This window comes from Theobroma umbraticum, unplaced genomic scaffold (genome assembly GCF_002168275.2).
Source record: "Theobroma umbraticum cultivar Fairchild unplaced genomic scaffold, ASM216827v3 scaffold_31.0, whole genome shotgun sequence".
Lineage (NCBI taxonomy): Eukaryota > Viridiplantae > Streptophyta > Magnoliopsida > Malvales > Malvaceae > Theobroma > Theobroma umbraticum.
This window is the reverse complement of record NW_018397283.1, coordinates 553,923-571,891: the sequence shown is the minus strand read 5'-3', so window position 1 is coordinate 571,891 and position 17,969 is coordinate 553,923. Positions and strand designations below refer to the sequence as shown.

Sequence of the window (17,969 nt, the reverse complement as noted above, 5' to 3'; positions counted from 1 at the left end):
GTTAAATTGTTGTAAAGATTAAGAGTTTGTCTTAAGACAAATTAAGAGATAAATGTTTTTTTTTAATAATAAAAGAATAAAGATATAAGAAATAACAAAAATATGAATTATATATATAAGAATTCAAGTCATATATAAAATGAATCAGTAACTCCATTTATTACTCCAACAGGAAAGGTTCGAAGGAATGTTCTTATGCTTATAATGATGAAGCTCGATGCTGTCAATCGTTTGCTTATCAAGAAAAAGACCAAAAAGGGAAGTTGTATCAATTGGAGTACATAAATATACGGGGTTTACCAAACCCCACTTTCTGCCGGGAAGAAAATTCTCGAAAAAGGAACATTTTGCATGTTCATGAGGTTCATCGAAAGCACCACTGAATCTGAAAGTGAACCAAGCTCTCTTACGCCCTCATGTCATGTGTCTCGTCCTCCTTTGAAATGGTGTTGCCACTGTCACCTTCCAATCTGCAGCTTTGATCCTCGGAAGATGAAGTTGTGGTATTGCCATCATCTCCTGTCAGAAATATAAAACATGAGTCGGACCCAGTATGAGAGCTGAGAATTATAACTTATTCAATTTTTGGGTGGGTGGGTGATGCTGCTCTTTGAAACAAGATGGATCCACCCTTTTACCTTCACTATCATCTGCAGGTGCATAAGCTGAGCGTCTTGAACGCATCTGCTGGTGTGGGGTGGGCTGGGAATCAACAAAACAAAATAGTATTTAACATATTCAATCTCAGGTTACATTATTGTATCTAGACAGGTTGAACTCAGAAAATGACCGGTTTTTCTAGCTTTGGTCTGTTAGCAGGAAAGAGAAGATCATTATCAATACCTGTAATTTTGGGCGCAACGCTTCCAGTGGTCCTTTAGGCTTTTGCGCTCCTTGCTGTTCAACAAGTTTGAAGATGTCACCAACAACATTAGCATTTTAAACTATGAATGAATCCCCATTCAAGATCAAAGGCTAAAACAGAATTGGGATTGGGATCTTAGAGCCAATGAGAAATTCAAAGGAGTACTACTACCTTTCCTAATGCCCAATCAGCAGAATCAAAGAATGCACGTTCATGGTCCTAGGCATAGAATTCAAGTATTGTTCTGGTCAGCGACCTTCCAATTAAAAAATATAAAGGAAAAGAAAAAAACATGAGAGTCAAAGCACAAAAACCTTGGATATTAAAGGAGGTTTTCTAGGTACTAGTCCTCCATACTTTTTCTTGATTGCTTCTTCCTGTAAAAGTCAAAACAAATCAAGATTTCACAATTGAATGTTCATAACCATGCAAAATCAAGTCAGCACAGCTTATGTAACATTTATGATTCACCTCCTCTTGGGCTGAGGGCATGGGACTTTTGCTGTTTTCATGTGAATCGTTCACCTCTTCTTCTATGACAGCACCATCCTCTTCACCCAAAATTTGATCTTTTTGATCATCAGCCTTGTCGTCATCAACTTGATTCTTTTCACTGTCATCCACCACCTCCTTCTGCTTTACATCCTCAACATTATTTGCTTGTGACATTTTTGCTTTAAGTAAATACCTGTATGACAGTAAAAACAAAGATTCCATTTGAGTTGCAGAGTTGGATAGCCAGATTGAAACCAAATGAAGGGAACCAAAAGATGAACTAAACCCCATTAAATTTCAAGCATATGCGCCAGGTTTAGTGTATACTATAAAGTAAACAATACCCAGTTTATGAAATTTAACAGATAGATGACAGGCTGAGTTTCCGTGGTATGTGTATAACAAATTCCTGCCTGTAAGCTTGCTTAAATATTTAATGGAGAATTCAGAACAGGAAAGAAAACATTAGTACCGAAATCCAAAAAAAAAAAGGTGACAGCTTGATAGGTGAAAGGAAATGATTACCTAATGAAAGAGATCGGAGCGGGATGCCTGACGGAGGAGTGACGGGTACCGACTTCAATCTCCTAGTGTTTCATCAACACGAAGCCTTAAAAATACGCATGGAGCATTTCTTTCATGGTGGGGTAGGGGCAGTCATGACTTCATGGGCTAGTTTCTTGTCTTGGGTTTGGGTTAGAACCTGAACAGGTTGAAACATAGGCCCAAAGTTGTGCTGATTGATCCGGAGTCATTGCTTGTGGGATCTGTTTAGTTTCTTACTCATTGCTCTCTCAACTCTCAAGGTAGTGGTTGTCAAAGCTTTAAGGCAATCCCTCAGGAATGTTAAAGCATTTTGCATGTGTAATGTGTTTTTCACTTTTGTGTGTGCATGAGAAAAAGATGAATCAGCTAAAAAGTATTCAAAGATCTTGAAATTGAAGCACTTTGGCAGAGTGGGGAGTATTATTGCAAGTTGAAATTTCAAGGGGGAGGTGAGGAGGTGAAGTAATCTTTGCAACAGAAAAGCAAGTGGGAGAGTCATGTACAGTTGTACCTGAAAAGCAGGCAGGAAAAAAGGGGGATGGGTGGGTGGTGGGCTGATATCAGTGACAATGTTATCTGGAATCTGCTCCATTAAGATTTAAGATTGAAACTTTGGTAGACAAAAACGCCATCCTCAGCCCATATGTCACCCCATAACCATATTCATAGATTCACGAGGTCCCCCCAAACTCCCATTCCTGTTACATCATAAACCAGAATCAGTCTTCCCTCCCTTTGTAATCTCATCCATAACTTTGGAGTACTTTCATTTATCCATCTTAACAATTTTAGCATGATCAATTGAGCAAATGATCTGTCAATTTGTTAGTATTGGATAGGCATCAAAAGACTTTCCCTAGGCTTTGAAATAGATCAGCATTTTCACCTCTCACAAGCTAATAGTTTGCCTACATATTCCTAGCCAAAACATTTCAGATTTTCATCAGTCGTGTAAATTTCTCCAAATAGTGGATCAGCTCCTAATCCCTTATCCTAAACTTGGAACTTGGAAAGTGATAAGGTTTGTTTCCAAAACAACCTCAAAAAGCTAGATTGAGGGTCTGACTAGGATTGCAGATTGCGAAATATATGCTTTGTTAACATAAATATTTGAACCAGGAGGAAAGAAAATCACAAACATAAATATGGGGCAAGGACAACGTGGCAAATAAACTACTCTGAGCTTATTAGGTGATTGATTATAGCTTTTAGGGCTTGAGTATGCTGACTTCAGGACCCATGCAGTTGCAGTTGTCACATTCACTCCCACACTGCCTTCATGAATGTATATGTTAACCTCATTCTTGGTTATATGCACACACTGCTTTTTCAGAGTACTCCCCTATGCAAGAATACATCATCAAACCTCCATTTGCATAGGTCCTCAAAGAAACAACCAACTCTCTGATGAAAACATTGCTGTTCTTTTCAGCAGAACAAAGCTAAACCTTTTAGCTTTGCTGCCTAAAAACATACTCCATACATATCTGGTCTTCCTTTTAGTTCCAAAAGTTCACTCCTCAGACTCATTCAGTTGTTTCTCCCTTGCTGCATATCCATGCTGGCTTTCTTCATCTAAGGTCTTGCATGTGGAAATGAGGTAAAGTAGTGCAGCCAAGGATGACTTGCCGGCTAGGCTCTCTTTCTCTTCCATATATATCATAGCTAAAGCTTATTTTCAGATAATAGATTTATATATAGATGGCATTTTTTTTCCCTTTTTGGGACATCTGGATTAATCTGTTCAATGAAATACTATTGGGAGATGGAGCTTATTTTTGGTGGAGATAACCGGCAAGTTGTCTTTGGCTACATTTCTGCCTGATTTTCACATGTTAGATCTCTGATGATAATAAAACTTGGAAATGCTGAAGATGGAGCAGCGCTCTGACATGACAGTAATGGAGGAGAGGTTCAAACCATATGTGGCAGGGTCAGAATCGTTATGAAGTAAGTTCCCATCCTTGTATATATGATCTAGATATAACATTTCATTCCTTTTAGAACCTTTGAATGTGAATAATCTATCAGACAATTGCCTTGTATACCTATAAATGGAAACTTGATCATCATAGCATGACTATCCAAGAATTGCTTGTTGACCAAAAGTTTAAAGAATCAGAAGAAAACATAGATGGCATTTTCTCTTAGGTTAAAGGTTAATTCTGCAGTTCCAGAATGTTTCTCTATTGTATTCACAGAATAAAAGATGCCAATGATTAAACCTTCAACAGGAAATATGTTTACATTTTCTGTGGAACGGCAGTGTTTGAATTAAAATCAAGGCTCAAATCTGTAGAGACTTAATTTGATCCATGCTAATTGTTTCCAAGTGTATGGAAGGAAAGAGGCACGCACATAATTCAAAGGGATCAGTCATTACTTTTGGTACAAGGACATAATTGCATCAAGTCATCCCCTACCCCACCTTTTCTCTTATTAATGCTGATACAGCTCGGGCATATCATTCTCAATCACCTTTTTGTTCTTTGGTAAGGGAATAATTAAAGCAATTAGCTAGGCTGAAGGGTCATTGCAACAAGTTATAAGATTGACAGAGTTTAGCTTAATATAGAATCTCTTGCTACAAACCGAAGGAGGTTTGCTAGAAGCATGGGTGACATGACCTTTTTCACTTGGAATGCCCTTGTTTTGTCTGTGTTGTATGCTTTGCTGTAACACATCATGACTGTGATTGTGAATGTTTAGGACATGAAGTCAAAATGAGCCCAAATAATACGGGGAAAAATGCATCTGGGTTTTGACAATTATTGTTGGACATGTTTCATCGCTGTCGGTCCAGATTTCCCTACAGAAGTTGCTGTAAAAGCTGTGAAAAAAATAGGACAGCTGACTGCTAAGCACATATAGATTGCAATCGCATTCCCAAATTTAGCTGGCTACACGTGACATTTCGGTCTGATGGTACTGGGAATCAAGACTTGATAGAGGGTCCATCCCCGTGCACAACCTACCGAAAATCATACATTATTATTAGGCTGAGATTGGGCCAAGTTTCCCTGTAGATGGTTGCAGCCATTCAGTCATTTACAGCTACAGAAGTCCCATGACATAAAGATTCATCTTCCTTGCGTGTCTCCTTTAGTTTAGCACACCATAAATGTGAATATATGGGAAATTTTAGGGCTCTTTGGTACGACATTAACATGTCAGAGTAGTTAATAATGATGGGGACTGCAAGTACTTTTAGACAACAACATTGATTAAAATGATTAAATGTGTCTCTATCCCTCCTTCCTTTGTGCAAATCACAGTGACTCTAGCATCCTTATGCTTCCCTTGTAGTTGGTGTTGGGATCCACAGATTAAATTGTTTTCTGCACCAAATTGGACATGGCAGTATGTAGGAGGAGCTTGTTTTCCAACAACAGTACCGAATTAGCCAAGCATTATGCTGCTTGTCATGGTATGCCACTGTCCTAACTTTGCTTTAGTCTTCGATAGACGCAAGTTTGAGGCAAGTAGGAGCAGGTAGGAATAGGATTTAAGAAATTAATGATTTCATCATCATAGCTAGTTTATTAAAGCGAGGATCATGCATCCTATCATGGAATGACATGTGACATGTTACAGAAGCAAATGCCAATTATCTCAAGGTCAGCAAATTAACCTAATTCCCACTTTGATTGTTTTTTACTGGTGGATAATTCTAAGAGAAAATTCCAGATTTGCAATGGCCTTTGAAGTTAATTTGTATAAATGTGCATATCTTTCACTCTGCTCTATCTAGCAACTAGTTTCAGCCAAAATTATTCTAAATTTTGGAGATTTTCAAAGAAGGAAACACAAATCACCAAGGGAATGAAGACAGGACCACTTGAGTCTGGTGAATCATCCAGTGATGCAACCCCGGCAAAATTGATGATCAGTGTGGTTGCTGTACTAGACTTCATGCTGAGAATCCTTGCTGCTGCAGGAACACTAGGGAGTGCTATGGCCATGGGGACTACTGAAGAAACAGTTCCATTATTCCCTCAATCCATCCTATTGAATGCCGAATATAGTGATCTTCCCATGTTCACGTGCGTTATTACCGACATGATGTGCCCCATACATGACTATGATACTTGAATTCCATTGCAATGTAAACGAAAGTTACCTAATTTACTTGGTTGGCATGTCTATATTTGACAGGTTCTTTGTGATCGCAAATTCAGTTGCCTGTGCCTATCTTGTGCTTTCTCTTCCCCTATCTTTCTACCACATTATCAGCAGTGCAGCCAAAAGCAGTCGGATCATCTTGGTCGTGTTTGACACGGTGAGGATAATGAGCATTGATTTGGGGCATCATATTTGTTGCTGTGCTAAACATATAGGCAAAAAGCAAATCATATGATTCAACTAAGCTTATTTGATTTGAAAACATGCTCCTCAGTGATAAAAATCAACTGAAAATTAACTAGGATAAAACTACCATTTCATTTCACAGTTTTTCACTGTTCAACCTGAAAAACATACACCGCTCATCAGAAGCTGCTGTTTCGTAAGATGTTCAAAAAGCACACAAAGCAAATGCTCAGAGCATTTCCTTTTTTTTTCTGGGAATTTCAAGAAAAAATTAAAATAATTATATGTGTACTTGAGGAATCTAACTTCAAATGAAACACGTTCAATCTAATTGTACAGGTAATGCTGGCCCTGGTCACTGCAGGAGCTTCTACTGCTGCAGCCATTGTCTATTTAGCACACAAGGGGAATGCTAATGCCAATTGGTTTGCAATTTGCCAACAATTCAACTCCTTTTGCGAACGCACTTCTGGATCGTTGATAGGTTCTTTTGCTGCAGCATTTGTGCTCATATTGATAATCATTACATCAGCCATTGCAATCTCGCACCGCTGATCCCAAATAAGAGTGAAGGAGTGCATCTGTATGTATGTATCTATATATTTCCTAGTTTGAGTCTGTATTTGTCTTGCTGGTTTGAGGGCTTTTATTTAATCTAATATTCAAACTTAGTCTGCAACCAATCCAACTTTAGATCATAAATAACAAATACCAAAGCAATTCCCAACTCTCATTGATTATCAATTTTATATGAACAACAGCTGCAAAAGAATAAATACATGTCCTAAAGAGTTGAAAATTTGCTCGCTGAAAGTACATTGAATGAAACTCTACAGTTCCTGATCTTACTGCGAATCAAAGTTATGGTCACATGGAAGCAACTTGCCAATTGCTGATCAGATGCTCCATCAGGGCTCCAGTACCTTTGTACTACCCCAATAATGCCACTAAATCATCTATGGATTTCAATGTCTTCTCGTAGTACAAGTATGATTCGTATACTTTTGGTGAGCGAACGTAATAATCAAACTAGGAGCATTAAGAAAAAGAACAATCACCCATTAATTCAGATTAAAGGTATATATATAGTTTCACTAATTCAGATTATTAAATGCCAATGAAAGAATAGCCAGATGTATACCTCAGCCATGTTATCCACCAATTCATTGGCTGTTTTCACATATACTTCCTTTCGAGCTTGGGGCAATGTGCTCATAGCATTCTTCAAATCCTGAGAAAGATAAGCCTGCTTTAGGCGAATGTAAAACATGACATACCTCCATGACATGTTGTCCAACATCTCTCTCATGCTATGCAACCCCTCAGCAGTTTGCTTAATCCTCGCGGCAGCATCTTCCGGCGATAGCCCGGGCTCAAAAAACCGTTCCCTGAGAAACGAACGCGTGCCCCAATTCTCTGCTACTGCCACCGGGGTGCCATGCAGCCCTAGTGCTGCTAGTGAAGTAGCCAGAATTGTTGTGACAAGTTTTCTCCGGTTGGTACTGGTGGTCATCACATCATCATTGTGCTGGGATGGAAACGATGCTCGGATTATGGGGATGAAGGGTTTGTTGCAAAGGTGCGTTTGGGGTGCGGTGAAGCTCTGGCTGACATGGAAGAGAGCTGTAGAATTAGTGAAGGTGCTCATGGTTTTTGGATAAAGTGCAAGATCATTTAGGATAGCTTGCCTTGCAAGAGGAAAGTGTCAGAGAATGGATTTTTGGGGCAGGTTTTGGTGCTGACCGAGCTGCCCCTTGATCCAACTTGGACCTTAGCTTTTTGGAGACGTGGCACTTGTTATCTTGTAGGATGTGACCAAACTCAAAACAGACTGAGTGGGCTTTCTCATTAGGCTTATCTCCTTCAAATTTAAATGGTTGGGTATGGGCCTCCCATCAAACCTAAAGTTTTAAAAGAAAAAAAATTGAACATTTGAAATTAAAACTTTTTTACTCTTGTTCTGTAACATGTAGTTGCATGTATTATGGACGGTCCAATCTCCATAACACCTTTTTCATGACAAGCATTATTGTTTACATTAATGTTGCATAACATCATAGATGCCATTAAATGTGATCCATCTAGTTGCATGAGCATGAAGAACTACCATTGAATGCGATCTAATTTTCCGATTTAGAGTCATTTATCTTAGTTGGTATCGGTCCATATCTTTGGCAAGATGTTGTTGTAGGTCATTATCTTAGTGCTGCATAGTTATTTGAAATAATAATACCTAATTATGACTAAATGCTTAAATTTGGATGCCAAATGGCAGCTACCCAAGTCCACTCTGATTTGGCCCTTTATAGGACAACCACCTTCTTTGAAAGAACCAACTTCCGGTTCCTTTGTATCCGAAGCGAATTAGCTTCCAAGTCGTCGCCTTTAACAACAAACCCAGTAATTTTCTCGGGAAAAATCTGCAAAGAAAACAATATGGGGATCACGGTTAAATTATTGGATCTGGAAAAGCACTTTGCTTTCTACGGTGCATACCACAGCAACCCAATAAACATAGCTATCCACATGTTATTCGTTTGGCCAATCTTCTTCACTGCAATCCTCATTCTTTACTTTACTCCTCCTCTGTTTCATCTCCCTCACATCGATTTCTCTCTGTTTGGGAGCCATGTTGCGTTGGTTTTGAACTTTGGGTTCTTGTTTGCTTTGATCTATGCTGTGTTTTACGTGTGTTTGGACGTCAAAGCCGGGACCTTGGCGGCTCTGCTTTGTGGGGTTTGTTGGATTGGTAGCAGCTTTCTTGCGACTCGACTTGGGTTTTCTCTTGCTTGGAAGGTACAAAATTTTCTCCCTTTTTTTTTTGTCTTATGGATTTTGATAAAGCTTTTGCCTTTCAGAAACAAGAATCCCTTTTTGTGTTTTCCTTACAGAGAGCTTCCTATGATTGAAAGAGAATTTTTCTTTGGAATTTTGCATGGAATTTTTTATTGGAAATGCCTATGATTTTGTTTTTGCTCAAATTCCTGATCGGTTCAGTCATACAATGCATTCTTTTCATTTAGATTTTCATGGAGGATTCTCCAGAGTCCAAAGTCCAAACTCCATAGTCTTAGCATTTGACAAGCACAACTTTGCTTGCAAGAAGAGTACATAGTTGGCCTTTGAAAGTTCCTTCAATATTGGAGCACCTTTATTCTAAAAGAACCAGGTCTTCTAATGCGTCTGCTTCTGGAACCATCCTTTGCAATATTTTCAATGGTGGCTTGACAATTTAGATCACTCTTGTGGCTTACAATGTGAATTTGGGTTTGGAATTTATTCCAAAACATAAAAGATTATCCTTTTCACATGCTAATGGATTCTTTTGTTCCTGTTTATTCCTATACATGATATTTTGGACTTAAAGAATATTGCAATTTGGCTTTATTGGCCTCTCTGCTTGACTTGGTAAAGTATACAAGAAAGACGAGAATATAATCAGCTATATCACTGCTGGATGGTCTTAATCCATTTACCATTCACTTAAGTAAAGCTTTTGAATCCTTGCTTAGTGTGTGTGAGAGAGACATGGGCAGGGGTGAATACAGAAGTATGATCTAACTTTCAGATAGCGGCATTCTAGAAAGTAAAAGATGTATAAAAGGGTGTTAAACTGTCATTAACCTTGGATTGCATTGAATTCTGTTATTTTTCCAAATCCCCTTGTAAAACAAACATTTCCAAACAGTTATAAATTAGTTGATCATCTTGAATAAATGTGGATTGGCTGTTAGTTTTTCATTCTGCACATCTATGGTTGCAGGGCCATGTTCTTGTTGCTTTATAGCAAAAGCACTTTACATCTACTCTTGTTTCAATCCATTTGTTGTTTAGAACTTTACTTCCTTGATAGTTGAAATTTTGGCACTTGCAGTTTCATTTTATCTTGTTCTTGCTCTAATTGGGTTGAAACTAATTTTAGGTTGTTCTGGTGGTTCAATTAGTCTGTTGGGCTGGACAGTTCATTGGCCATGGGGTCTTTGAGGTAATGAGTTCTGCTCATTTTGTCTATTATACAAACATATGTAAGCACATACATACACTCACAGAAAGTTAATGGTTTTCAATCATATTCATTCTCCTAAAATTCAATTTATATGCTACAGAAACGGGCACCAGCTTTATTGGACAACCTTGTTCAAGCCCTTATAATGGCTCCCTTCTTTGTGCTATTGGAGGTAATTTCATTTTTTTTCTTTAAAAATAAAGAAAAATAGCTGAAAAAAACTATTGATCTTCACAAATGGTCTAAAGTTATTATCGTCTTGTTCCTCAGGCTCTTCAAACCTTCTTTGGTTACGAGCCATACCCAGGGTTTCATGCAATTGTTCAAACAAAGATTGAGGCTCAAATCAATGACTGGCAAGAAAAGAAGCAGAACTTGATTTCTTAGATTCTACTTCCATTGACATTAGCATGCAGAGTATTTCAGTAAGTATGGAAGACACAAACAAACTTATAAATATACACACTTTTTCTGTCATCATGTAAAATCTGATGCAAAGCACTTGAAGTGGAATGTACATAAGCTTGTAGCAAGGACCGGATACGTTCACGGTAAACAGTTTTCTCAATATTTGTAGATGAAATAAACTGTTGCACTAGTTTTTCCTTGATGTTCATGGATTAAGCTCCAACTGGGGAATGCATAAACTACAAGGTGTGTGCAAAGTGTTTTCTCACTTACTGAATCTAATATTTTAACTCTATATTTCACCTAGAAAGGAGGGGAACTTTTGAGCAGTTACATCCCCAATCTGTATTAATGGAAAACACACTAGGCTTTCTTTTTCCGTTTGCAAAAAAATGAGTTTCATTTTCATATCATTCTCTTTCCTTCACACTTTGATTTTTCCTTCTTTCTTTTTCTTATGTCAATCTGCTGGGAGATATCAAATATTTAATCTCTGGTTTGCCAGAGTTGGAAGGATTTGCATGTTGAAACCATTGTTTTATTTTTCACTTACTCTTTTGGTTTTGACATTTATTGATACATGGAGCCTGTCCCTTATAGACCGCTACTGCAACATCTGTTCTCTCTCTCTCATAAGTGATTCAGCAGTTTAATAATGCATCTGGTCTCAGAAGGGATAATAACCTTTTGCCCTTATCAGAACAGTTTAGAGGAGTCCACTTATGAGGAGTCCAGGAGTACATATCCCATGTTTTATCTTTGTACGAAAATCAGATTGTTAACTGTCTTAGTTGATTGCTGATTGCTTGCAAAATCCAAGTAAATTTTGTACATTATTTGGACAATATGTAATGGTTAACTTTTAACCCGAAGTAACCATTAGCCATCTCAAGATTGTCTGGCTATTGCGAGCTTCAAGCCATGCTCCATTGATAGAATAGTCATCATCCTGTAGTTTACTGGATGATCCGGCACCAAATGGAATTTGAAAAATCTACACGCAATGGCCAATGCCATCTTCATTTGGAGATAGGCAGAGTCCTTTCCGAGGCATATTCTTGGCCCTGCCTGCATAGCACCAGAAAACAAGAACCAATGAGCCACCCTGATCTAATGTAAACTTACAGCTTTCTTTGATAGATTTGAGAACTTCCATCGATGAATTCTATGTAAAGAAACAACAAGTTCCCAGGGTATTAGTTAAATCTGCATTTTTCCTGGTTGGGTGCATGAAGGTTCATCCAAAGATGAAGATCTTTTGCATTATACCTGAAATGCAGTAAACTTGAATGGAGATGCATTCTGGAAGCAACCCTCTTTGAGCCATCTCTCAGGCTTGAATGAAGCTGCATCAGGGCCCCAATTATACTCCATCCGGCCCATTGAGTATGGAACATAAGTAACCATTCCTCCAGCTTTTACTCTGGTTCCATCAGGCAAGACATCATCCTCCAAGATGCCCTTGGGATCCTGTAATCATCCAACTATATTCACTGAGTTATAAAACCCAAAATAAAAGAGATCATCTGCTTTCTTGTGGGCACAATTTTTTGGGTGTTGGAATCGGAGCACTGCTCCAGCTTAAATCATCATTGAACCTTCAAAAGCACTTTCCCAAATGTTTTTCATTGTTTACCAACTGAATTGGAGAAAAATTCCCATACCTGAGGAACTGCCGGATATAAGCGGAGTGTCTCTGTGATCACCGCATGCAGATAATACAATCTCCCTAGTGAATCATAATTCAACAGACCTGCAAATTGTGCTGCTCTTTGACTGAATGATTCAGGGTCTTCGACATCAATTGGAAGCAATGAAATCTTCTCCTCTCTTGCTTGCTCTTTTTCAAATGCTTTGAGCTCTGAGTAAAGCCTTTCAGCTACATGAGCATGTCTCATTATCATGTATACGGCCCATGTCAGAGTTGTAGCTGTTGTGTCACGGCCAGCGATCACAAAGTTCAGGACAACATCCCTGAGACTCTTGTCAGTTAAATTGCTTTCTGGGTCTTCACTTAGCTCAATAAATCTTGACAGTATGTCATGCTTCATCTGATTCTTCCGTCAATAACAAAATTTGCTTGGTTAAGAATACTGGGAAAAGAGAAAAAAAGAAACCTGAATGTAACTTGATCTCAGTTTACCTTGCTAGTTTTGCAGGTGTCCCGATTGTCATTTATCTCTGCTTTCCTTCGCCTTATGACGTTGTATGTGAACTGGTCGATGACTTTGATGCTCTTGCCAAGTAGAGCTTCGGAGCCCACATTGAGAAATCTTTTCAATCTCCACAGTGGGTCAACGAACCGAAGTGTCACAATGATGTTTGCGGTATCAAAAGCCTGAGCAAAGCGGTTATCTGGTAAACTGGGAGCCAGGGTTCCAATTTCTACACCAAACCCAACTTTGCATATGGAATCCAAAGTCATCCTCATCAACAAGTCCTGAAAAAAAGGTGTCATTGGTCAAAGCACATGAAAAGAAAAGCCTGGCAGCATTTTGGAAAATTCTCTAAATGTGAACAGAAATTTTGTGATAGTCACCTGCATGTCTATTTCTAGGTTGGAGAAAGAAGCTTGATTTAGAATAGAATGGAGCTTTAGACTATATTCCCTGAAGACTACAGTGCTGAAATCCCTCAAATTCTTGGAAGCAAACTCAAAGCTAGCTGTCTTCCTTTGCTTTTTCCATAGATCACCATCGACATTGAAAATCCCATCACCAAGCAGCACTTCCATGTAAGAATGATACGTTTCACCCTTTCAATTTCAGAAACAAACAGGATACCAACCTTTATATCTGTTATCCAATATACAGAGAGAATGCAGTCCAACAAACCATGGAGAGTGAATTACTCGTTGAGTAATGAGAGCTTTACCTTGGGGTAATTGGCAAAGTTGGTCTTAAGGACATGTTCGACATTAGCAGGATCAGCAATGTAAGTATAAGTTGTAAATGGCATTGGAACTACTACAGTTTTGGATTCGGACAGGTATTTGACAAGCCAATCATGCATTCGATCATAGTTCATTAATTGTTCGATCGATGCTCCAATAAGCGGCCATGTTTTCGGGCCTTTTCTGTTTCTCTGGTTCCACCTGTAGGTGAAGATCCATGAAATAACCATGCAAGCTAGCATCAACATCCCCATGTTGCATCCATCTGGGGAAGAAAAAACTGAGAAAAAACTCTTTTCTTCTTCCATCTTAGATTAAAAATGAACAGAAAAATAGAAATGTAATTTGCTGATGAAATGACTTGGGGGGGAAATATTGTTTCTTATAAGGAGTAAAGCAAACAAGAGCCAGGTTTGCTAAAATGTAGATAAGTTGTGAAGCTCATGAATTAACTACTACTTTGTCAACAATCTTTGCATGCTATAGCTTTTAGAAAATGTTTCACTTCTTTTGCATTCTTACCCTTAATCTACCCAAAGTAATCCTTCGTTCTTAATATGAGGACGAGTGCGTAAGATACATACACTTATCAAAGCACCAAAACCAAGATGTCAACAACATAAGAACTGTGCTGATCACTTGCCAATGAAACTAATCTCCTGAGGTTACCACGTGTACCTAATCATTTAATTCAATGATAAGTGATACCTCGTTCAAAATAGAGTTAAAATCTCTTTTTCGCGGATAAAAAAAAGCATGCAAAGACAGCAATGCCTAAGCTGTTTATACAGATGTAGTTAATGAGCAATAAAGAGCAATGCTATTCCTATGTCTATGATACTGACTCATTCAAAGAATTCAGCAGTCCGATTATGCTTGTTCAAACGAAATTCTCTTTTTCCAGGTGCCTGTGTGACGGCAGAATCTGAAAGTCTGATAAGGAAATATCAACATCAATGTGCAACGACAAAATAGCCCATGCATGCAGCAATTCTAGACGCAATCATCCACACATTGCTTTCCCACAAGGGCCTTTTGACCATCCCACCAACTTTCCAATCAATTGTTATCTTTTTGGATAAGTGATGCATAACCCAGCCCCAAAAAGTCTGCCAATAGTTTCAGATCAAAGTTTTTTATCTTGAAAAATATCTCCTTGTTCTCATCATCATCTGTGCTCTATGCCTATCTTTGCCTCCCTAGCTTCTTTCTTTCTTTCTTCCTTGCCAGGGCCTAAAGGCCTTACTTTAGGATCGATTAGAAGAAATAAAGCATGGGATTATGACTTTATCAGGAAAAGTACTGCTTGGAATATTCAATATTCATCTGATTTGCCTCTTTGACATTGTCTTTGGTCTTAATCAAAATCATCAATACTCATTCAATACAAATACTTATATTAATCATTCTGAATTTATAATTCTTGAATATTGAGATGGCTGCAACCTATATCACAAATTTAATCATCTAAAAAGATATAATCTCTCAGGCAAACATTTCTTTCTTTTTTTTTTTACAAGTTTTTTAATAGAAAAGGGTGGTCCATTTGCTTATGTGTCTAGCCAATCCAATATTTTCTTTAAGGTTAAAAGCAATCTAATGCAAATCTCATTGCTGAAACTGGTACACCATGGGATTCATGTATACTTGCTGGTATAGGTTCCCACTCAGATTCACTTGAAACTTCCCTGAATCAGAGTATTCGTAAGGTACTTCTCCTAGCTGAAGTTTCTCAACATGGTGGTCAGTCCCGCTATTGCCTATGTTGTTAGGAAAATCAAAGCTGGCATTGTATGTGTTTTCACTCAAAAGATGGGAAATTGGACCCATGTGGTCCAATTCCAGTAGATGTGTAAATGAACATGTCCTCGGAAATTTCAACATTTGTTGGCTTTCACTAGCATCATTTGAGTACTCTATCATGTCAATTGGGGTATTTGATTCTTCAAGTTTTTGATCCAAAACTTTCCCTGAATGCTTCTTCTTGTAGATTCTGCACAGGACCCAATCATCCAGCTAAAAGAAACACACAAAAAAACGCAAAGCCATATGGTCAGCTTATAGACACTAACAACATGATCGGAGTCCTGGAAACAACCAAGAGATAAGAAACTCACTCTCATGGATCCATTTTGCTTGCTGATTTGCTTTCGGGAATCGCTCAATCGATATTCATGCATAATCCAGTCAGTCTTGATACCCTTCGGTGGCCTGCCCGTGTAGAACACGAGAGCCTTCTTCACCCCTACGTATTTCGAACCACTGTAGATCGCTTTGTCTGTCCCGGTAGCCTTCCAATACCCTGAGACAGCAGCCCTGTTGGGACGAACCCCGTTAGGGTACTTCCTGTCTCGAGGGCTAAAGAAGTACCATTCGTTTTCACCAAATCCTGCTTTGTCTACAAACCATGAAACCAAAGAAGGAAACAACATCGTTCAGCAACAAGGAGAAACAGAAATGATTGAGCAAAATACACAGCAAACCACAGGGTAGGCTTTTTTAAACTAACCAGGCAATTGCCACGGATCAAATTTGTAAATATCAACTTCTGGGATTATCGAAACAGGACATGGCCTTGATTTCGCCTGGTTTCTGAGGTAATAAATGATCAACTCTTCATCCGTGGGGTGGAACCTGAAACCAGGAGGAAGGTCAGAGCTAGCTTTTCCCTCCATTCTATTGCTTCGAGTCAAAGCAAAGGGTATTTGATATTATTGTTTATACTAAAGCTAAAACAGGATAAGGATTGGTAAAGAAGGGGAAAGGGAAGGAAGAGAAGAAGAAGATGAGATGAGGACAGAGAGACAGAAGGGTGTTTGAAATGTTTGCAAAGAGAGCGCTAGGCCTTTTATCTTTGAAGGATTTTGTCTTATTATTCTGGGCTATAATGGAGTTCGATTGGCTGATGGCTTGACTTTCAGGCTTAACCTCGTATCGTAATCAGACTGCCAACACTAGCAGGGCACGTGGACAGCACATGACACACACTCTCTCTCTCTCTCTCTCTTTGTATAGTTCCTTCCATTGACTTCTTATGCTCGGTTCGTTGCACCAGCCCAAGGAAAAAGTCGAACAAAAGTCCTCTGTCTTTACTACAGTTTCGCTAATTCTGGTATCTTAATAAAAATAATATTACTATAAAATATTTTTTAAATATATGGTATAAAATTATAAAATAAATATAAATCAGACATTAAAAAAATTTTATTCAGAAAAAGAAAAGGCTTTTACTTCTTTGGAATATCTAATAAGGAAAATACTTAGATCTCTTACTTCTATTTTTTTCTCTATTAATTAATCTTAGATTTTATACAATACCTTATCAAAACAAGAAAGATTTCAATAAAATCAATAAAAAAATATTAGATATAAGATATGACTTTATTAAACATTTATTTTTTCTAATCACATAATTTTTTTAATTTTTAATTTTTGGTGAAGCGAATTGGTCATCTATCAAATGGTTTTAAAAGGTTTGAATTAAATTTTTATAAATAAATCATGATTGTACATTGCCTTTTCAAATACTATAATCTATTAAATTATTTTTTAATTAACATTATTGTACAACTAAAACTATACGTTCGGAACACTATATTTTAGTTTTTGTTAACTTAATCTCTTGTCGATTATTTTTCATTTCTTTTTCTCTTTTTCATATTGTTTTATCATATACTCCTTTCATCATATTAATTTTTTATCAAAATTTATTTTTGTTGTTAAAATTAAATTAGGTATGTGTAATTTTAATTACATATAAAAAAATCACATTTACAGTTGTATATATTTAGGAAAATTATGATATATTTAAGAAATTATCATATATATTTATGAAAAATACAAGGATTTGAGTTTCTTTTTACAAAAAAAACAAAAACAATCAAAACATGGAAGCAAAGCAAAGCGAGTATGATGTTTTCTCTACTCGAGCAATGGAGATTGGAAACACTTGGGCTGAATAAGGCATGAAACGAACGCTATCAAAACACTTAACATAGCGCCACGTGTTCCTTTCCAAAAGTAGTAGACCAGGATAAGCATCGCAGAATTTGAACAAACTTAGGGCAAGATTTTTTAACTTGTGGTTCTTATCTTTGCCACGTCATCAATCGGTCCTAATTGGTTCTAATCTCTTTTTCTGATTGCCACGTAATCACTGGGTCCTATTTTAATGTCACGTGGTGAAATCTTGATCCTTGAGTCCTTTTTTTTTTATTTTAAGATCAAGCCACCACGTGGCAAGTTGACCTTCAATCGTGGGTTTTGAAACTTGGGGGGAATATTCTGTGAATCTCAGCCGTTAATTGTGGGCTTTTTTATGCAGTGGGCATGCGTGGTAGTTGTCTTTGTCCTTTTTTTGACCTTTGCTTGTTTTGTTTTTAACCATGTGGATAAATTAGAATCAATGTCCAATAAGAGAGGATTTAAATTTAATTTTTTTAATATAA

General features: G+C 37.7%; 6 protein-coding genes and 1 long non-coding RNA gene across 21 annotated transcripts; 3 read left to right on the top strand and 4 right to left on the bottom strand.

Moving 5' to 3' along the window:
* Positions 1-133: 133 nt before the first annotated feature.
* LOC110428394 (cAMP-regulated phosphoprotein 19-related protein) lies at positions 134-2,526 on the bottom strand. Of its 3 annotated transcripts, XM_089785620.1 has the most exons (8): positions 1,886-2,526; positions 1,705-1,784; positions 1,337-1,553; positions 1,180-1,242; positions 1,037-1,084; positions 844-897; positions 639-702; positions 134-519 (listed from the first exon to the last, which is right to left on the bottom strand). In XM_089785620.1, exons 3-8 carry the CDS (start codon positions 1,532-1,534, stop codon positions 407-409), a joined length of 540 nt encoding a protein of 179 aa, XP_089641746.1. In that variant the 5' UTR covers positions 1,535-1,553; positions 1,705-1,784; positions 1,886-2,526; the 3' UTR covers positions 134-406. The 3 variants fall into 3 exon arrangements, with proteins under 3 accessions (XP_089641746.1, XP_021299915.1, XP_021299916.1); XM_021444240.2 differs by lacking the exon at positions 1,705-1,784 and having other exon boundaries at positions 1,886-2,521; XM_021444241.2 differs by lacking the exon at positions 1,886-2,526 and having other exon boundaries at positions 1,705-1,853.
* Positions 2,527-3,044: 518 nt separating this feature from the next.
* Positions 3,045-6,776, top strand: LOC110428392 (casparian strip membrane protein 1). 12 transcript variants are annotated; one of them, XM_021444234.2, is made up of 6 exons: positions 3,045-3,506; positions 3,781-3,856; positions 5,213-5,333; positions 5,705-5,949; positions 6,062-6,185; positions 6,554-6,776. In XM_021444234.2, the coding sequence occupies exons 3-6, from the start codon at positions 5,319-5,321 to the stop codon at positions 6,767-6,769; spliced, it is 600 nt and encodes a 199-aa protein (XP_021299909.1). In that variant the 5' UTR covers positions 3,045-3,506; positions 3,781-3,856; positions 5,213-5,318; the 3' UTR covers positions 6,770-6,776. The 12 variants fall into 12 exon arrangements, with proteins under 12 accessions (XP_021299909.1, XP_021299905.1, XP_021299913.1 ...); XM_021444230.2 differs by lacking the exon at positions 5,213-5,333; XM_021444238.2 differs by having other exon boundaries at positions 3,045-3,856; positions 5,844-5,949.
* A 329-nt stretch (positions 6,777-7,105) lies between these two features.
* Positions 7,106-7,979, bottom strand: PNSL2 (PsbQ-like 2). Its single transcript, XM_021444242.2, has 2 exons — positions 7,356-7,979; positions 7,106-7,243 (listed from the first exon to the last, which is right to left on the bottom strand). The coding sequence occupies exons 1-2, from the start codon at positions 7,860-7,862 to the stop codon at positions 7,145-7,147; spliced, it is 606 nt and encodes a 201-aa protein (XP_021299917.1). The 5' UTR covers positions 7,863-7,979; the 3' UTR covers positions 7,106-7,144.
* A 511-nt stretch (positions 7,980-8,490) lies between these two features.
* LOC110428391 (2-hydroxy-palmitic acid dioxygenase mpo1-like) lies at positions 8,491-10,830 on the top strand. Its single transcript, XM_021444225.2, has 4 exons — positions 8,491-9,010; positions 10,137-10,199; positions 10,321-10,392; positions 10,491-10,830. The coding sequence occupies exons 1-4, from the start codon at positions 8,651-8,653 to the stop codon at positions 10,605-10,607; spliced, it is 612 nt and encodes a 203-aa protein (XP_021299900.2). The 5' UTR covers positions 8,491-8,650; the 3' UTR covers positions 10,608-10,830.
* A 145-nt stretch (positions 10,831-10,975) lies between these two features.
* On the bottom strand, positions 10,976-14,426 carry CYP704B1 (cytochrome P450, family 704, subfamily B, polypeptide 1). Of its 2 annotated transcripts, none has more exons than XM_021444216.2 (6): positions 13,503-14,426; positions 13,168-13,383; positions 12,772-13,068; positions 12,293-12,685; positions 11,898-12,098; positions 10,976-11,696 (listed from the first exon to the last, which is right to left on the bottom strand). In XM_021444216.2, exons 1-6 carry the CDS (start codon positions 13,827-13,829, stop codon positions 11,517-11,519), a joined length of 1,614 nt encoding a protein of 537 aa, XP_021299891.1. In that variant the 5' UTR covers positions 13,830-14,426; the 3' UTR covers positions 10,976-11,516. The 2 variants fall into 2 exon arrangements, with proteins under 2 accessions (XP_021299891.1, XP_021299892.1); XM_021444217.2 differs by having other exon boundaries at positions 12,293-12,679.
* LOC149526270 (uncharacterized) lies at positions 13,230-15,147 on the top strand. The gene is made up of 3 exons (XR_016352179.1): positions 13,230-13,362; positions 13,442-13,562; positions 14,426-15,147. It is a non-coding gene; the product is annotated as an uncharacterized LOC149526270 (long non-coding RNA).
* LOC110428390 (NAC transcription factor 29-like) lies at positions 14,887-16,357 on the bottom strand. Its single transcript, XM_021444224.2, has 3 exons — positions 16,031-16,357; positions 15,639-15,919; positions 14,887-15,537 (listed from the first exon to the last, which is right to left on the bottom strand). Exons 1-3 carry the CDS (start codon positions 16,194-16,196, stop codon positions 15,130-15,132), a joined length of 855 nt encoding a protein of 284 aa, XP_021299899.1. The 5' UTR covers positions 16,197-16,357; the 3' UTR covers positions 14,887-15,129.
* Between the last annotated feature and the right edge of the window lie 1,612 nt (positions 16,358-17,969).

Excerpts from the sequence above, each read along its gene's own strand:
- PNSL2 (XM_021444242.2), bottom strand. The coding sequence starts at position 7,862 with ATGAGCACCTTCACTAATTCTACAGCTCTCTTCCATGTCAGCCAGAGC. Across the intron at positions 7,244-7,355 it reads TGGTGGATAACATGGCTGAG|TTTGATTATTACGTTCGCTC; the intron begins GTATACATCTGG and ends TAATGCTCCTAG.
- LOC110428392 (XM_021444227.2), top strand. The coding sequence starts at position 5,627 with ATGTGCATATCTTTCACTCTGCTCTATCTAGCAACTAGTTTCAGCCAA. Across the intron at positions 5,950-6,061 it reads AGTGATCTTCCCATGTTCAC|GTTCTTTGTGATCGCAAATT; the intron begins GTGCGTTATTAC and ends TATATTTGACAG. Across the intron at positions 6,186-6,553 it reads TCTTGGTCGTGTTTGACACG|GTAATGCTGGCCCTGGTCAC; the intron begins GTGAGGATAATG and ends CTAATTGTACAG.
- LOC110428390 (XM_021444224.2), bottom strand. The coding sequence starts at position 16,196 with ATGGAGGGAAAAGCTAGCTCTGACCTTCCTCCTGGTTTCAGGTTCCAC. Across the intron at positions 15,920-16,030 it reads TGATCCGTGGCAATTGCCTG|ACAAAGCAGGATTTGGTGAA; the intron begins GTTAGTTTAAAA and ends CATGGTTTGTAG. Across the intron at positions 15,538-15,638 it reads AGCAAAATGGATCCATGAGA|CTGGATGATTGGGTCCTGTG; the intron begins GTGAGTTTCTTA and ends TGTTTCTTTTAG.
- LOC110428391 (XM_021444225.2), top strand. The coding sequence starts at position 8,651 with ATGGGGATCACGGTTAAATTATTGGATCTGGAAAAGCACTTTGCTTTC. Across the intron at positions 9,011-10,136 it reads GGTTTTCTCTTGCTTGGAAG|GTTGTTCTGGTGGTTCAATT; the intron begins GTACAAAATTTT and ends AACTAATTTTAG. Across the intron at positions 10,393-10,490 it reads CCTTCTTTGTGCTATTGGAG|GCTCTTCAAACCTTCTTTGG; the intron begins GTAATTTCATTT and ends CTTGTTCCTCAG.
- CYP704B1 (XM_021444216.2), bottom strand. The coding sequence starts at position 13,829 with ATGGAAGAAGAAAAGAGTTTTTTCTCAGTTTTTTCTTCCCCAGATGGA. Across the intron at positions 13,069-13,167 it reads ACCTAGAAATAGACATGCAG|GACTTGTTGATGAGGATGAC; the intron begins GTGACTATCACA and ends CCTTTTTTTCAG. Across the intron at positions 12,686-12,771 it reads ACACCTGCAAAACTAGCAAG|AATCAGATGAAGCATGACAT; the intron begins GTAAACTGAGAT and ends TATTGACGGAAG.
- LOC110428394 (XM_089785620.1), bottom strand. The coding sequence starts at position 1,534 with ATGTCACAAGCAAATAATGTTGAGGATGTAAAGCAGAAGGAGGTGGTG. Across the intron at positions 898-1,036 it reads CTGATTGGGCATTAGGAAAG|CAAGGAGCGCAAAAGCCTAA; the intron begins GTAGTAGTACTC and ends CTTGTTGAACAG. Across the intron at positions 520-638 it reads ACCTGCAGATGATAGTGAAG|GAGATGATGGCAATACCACA; the intron begins GTAAAAGGGTGG and ends TATTTCTGACAG.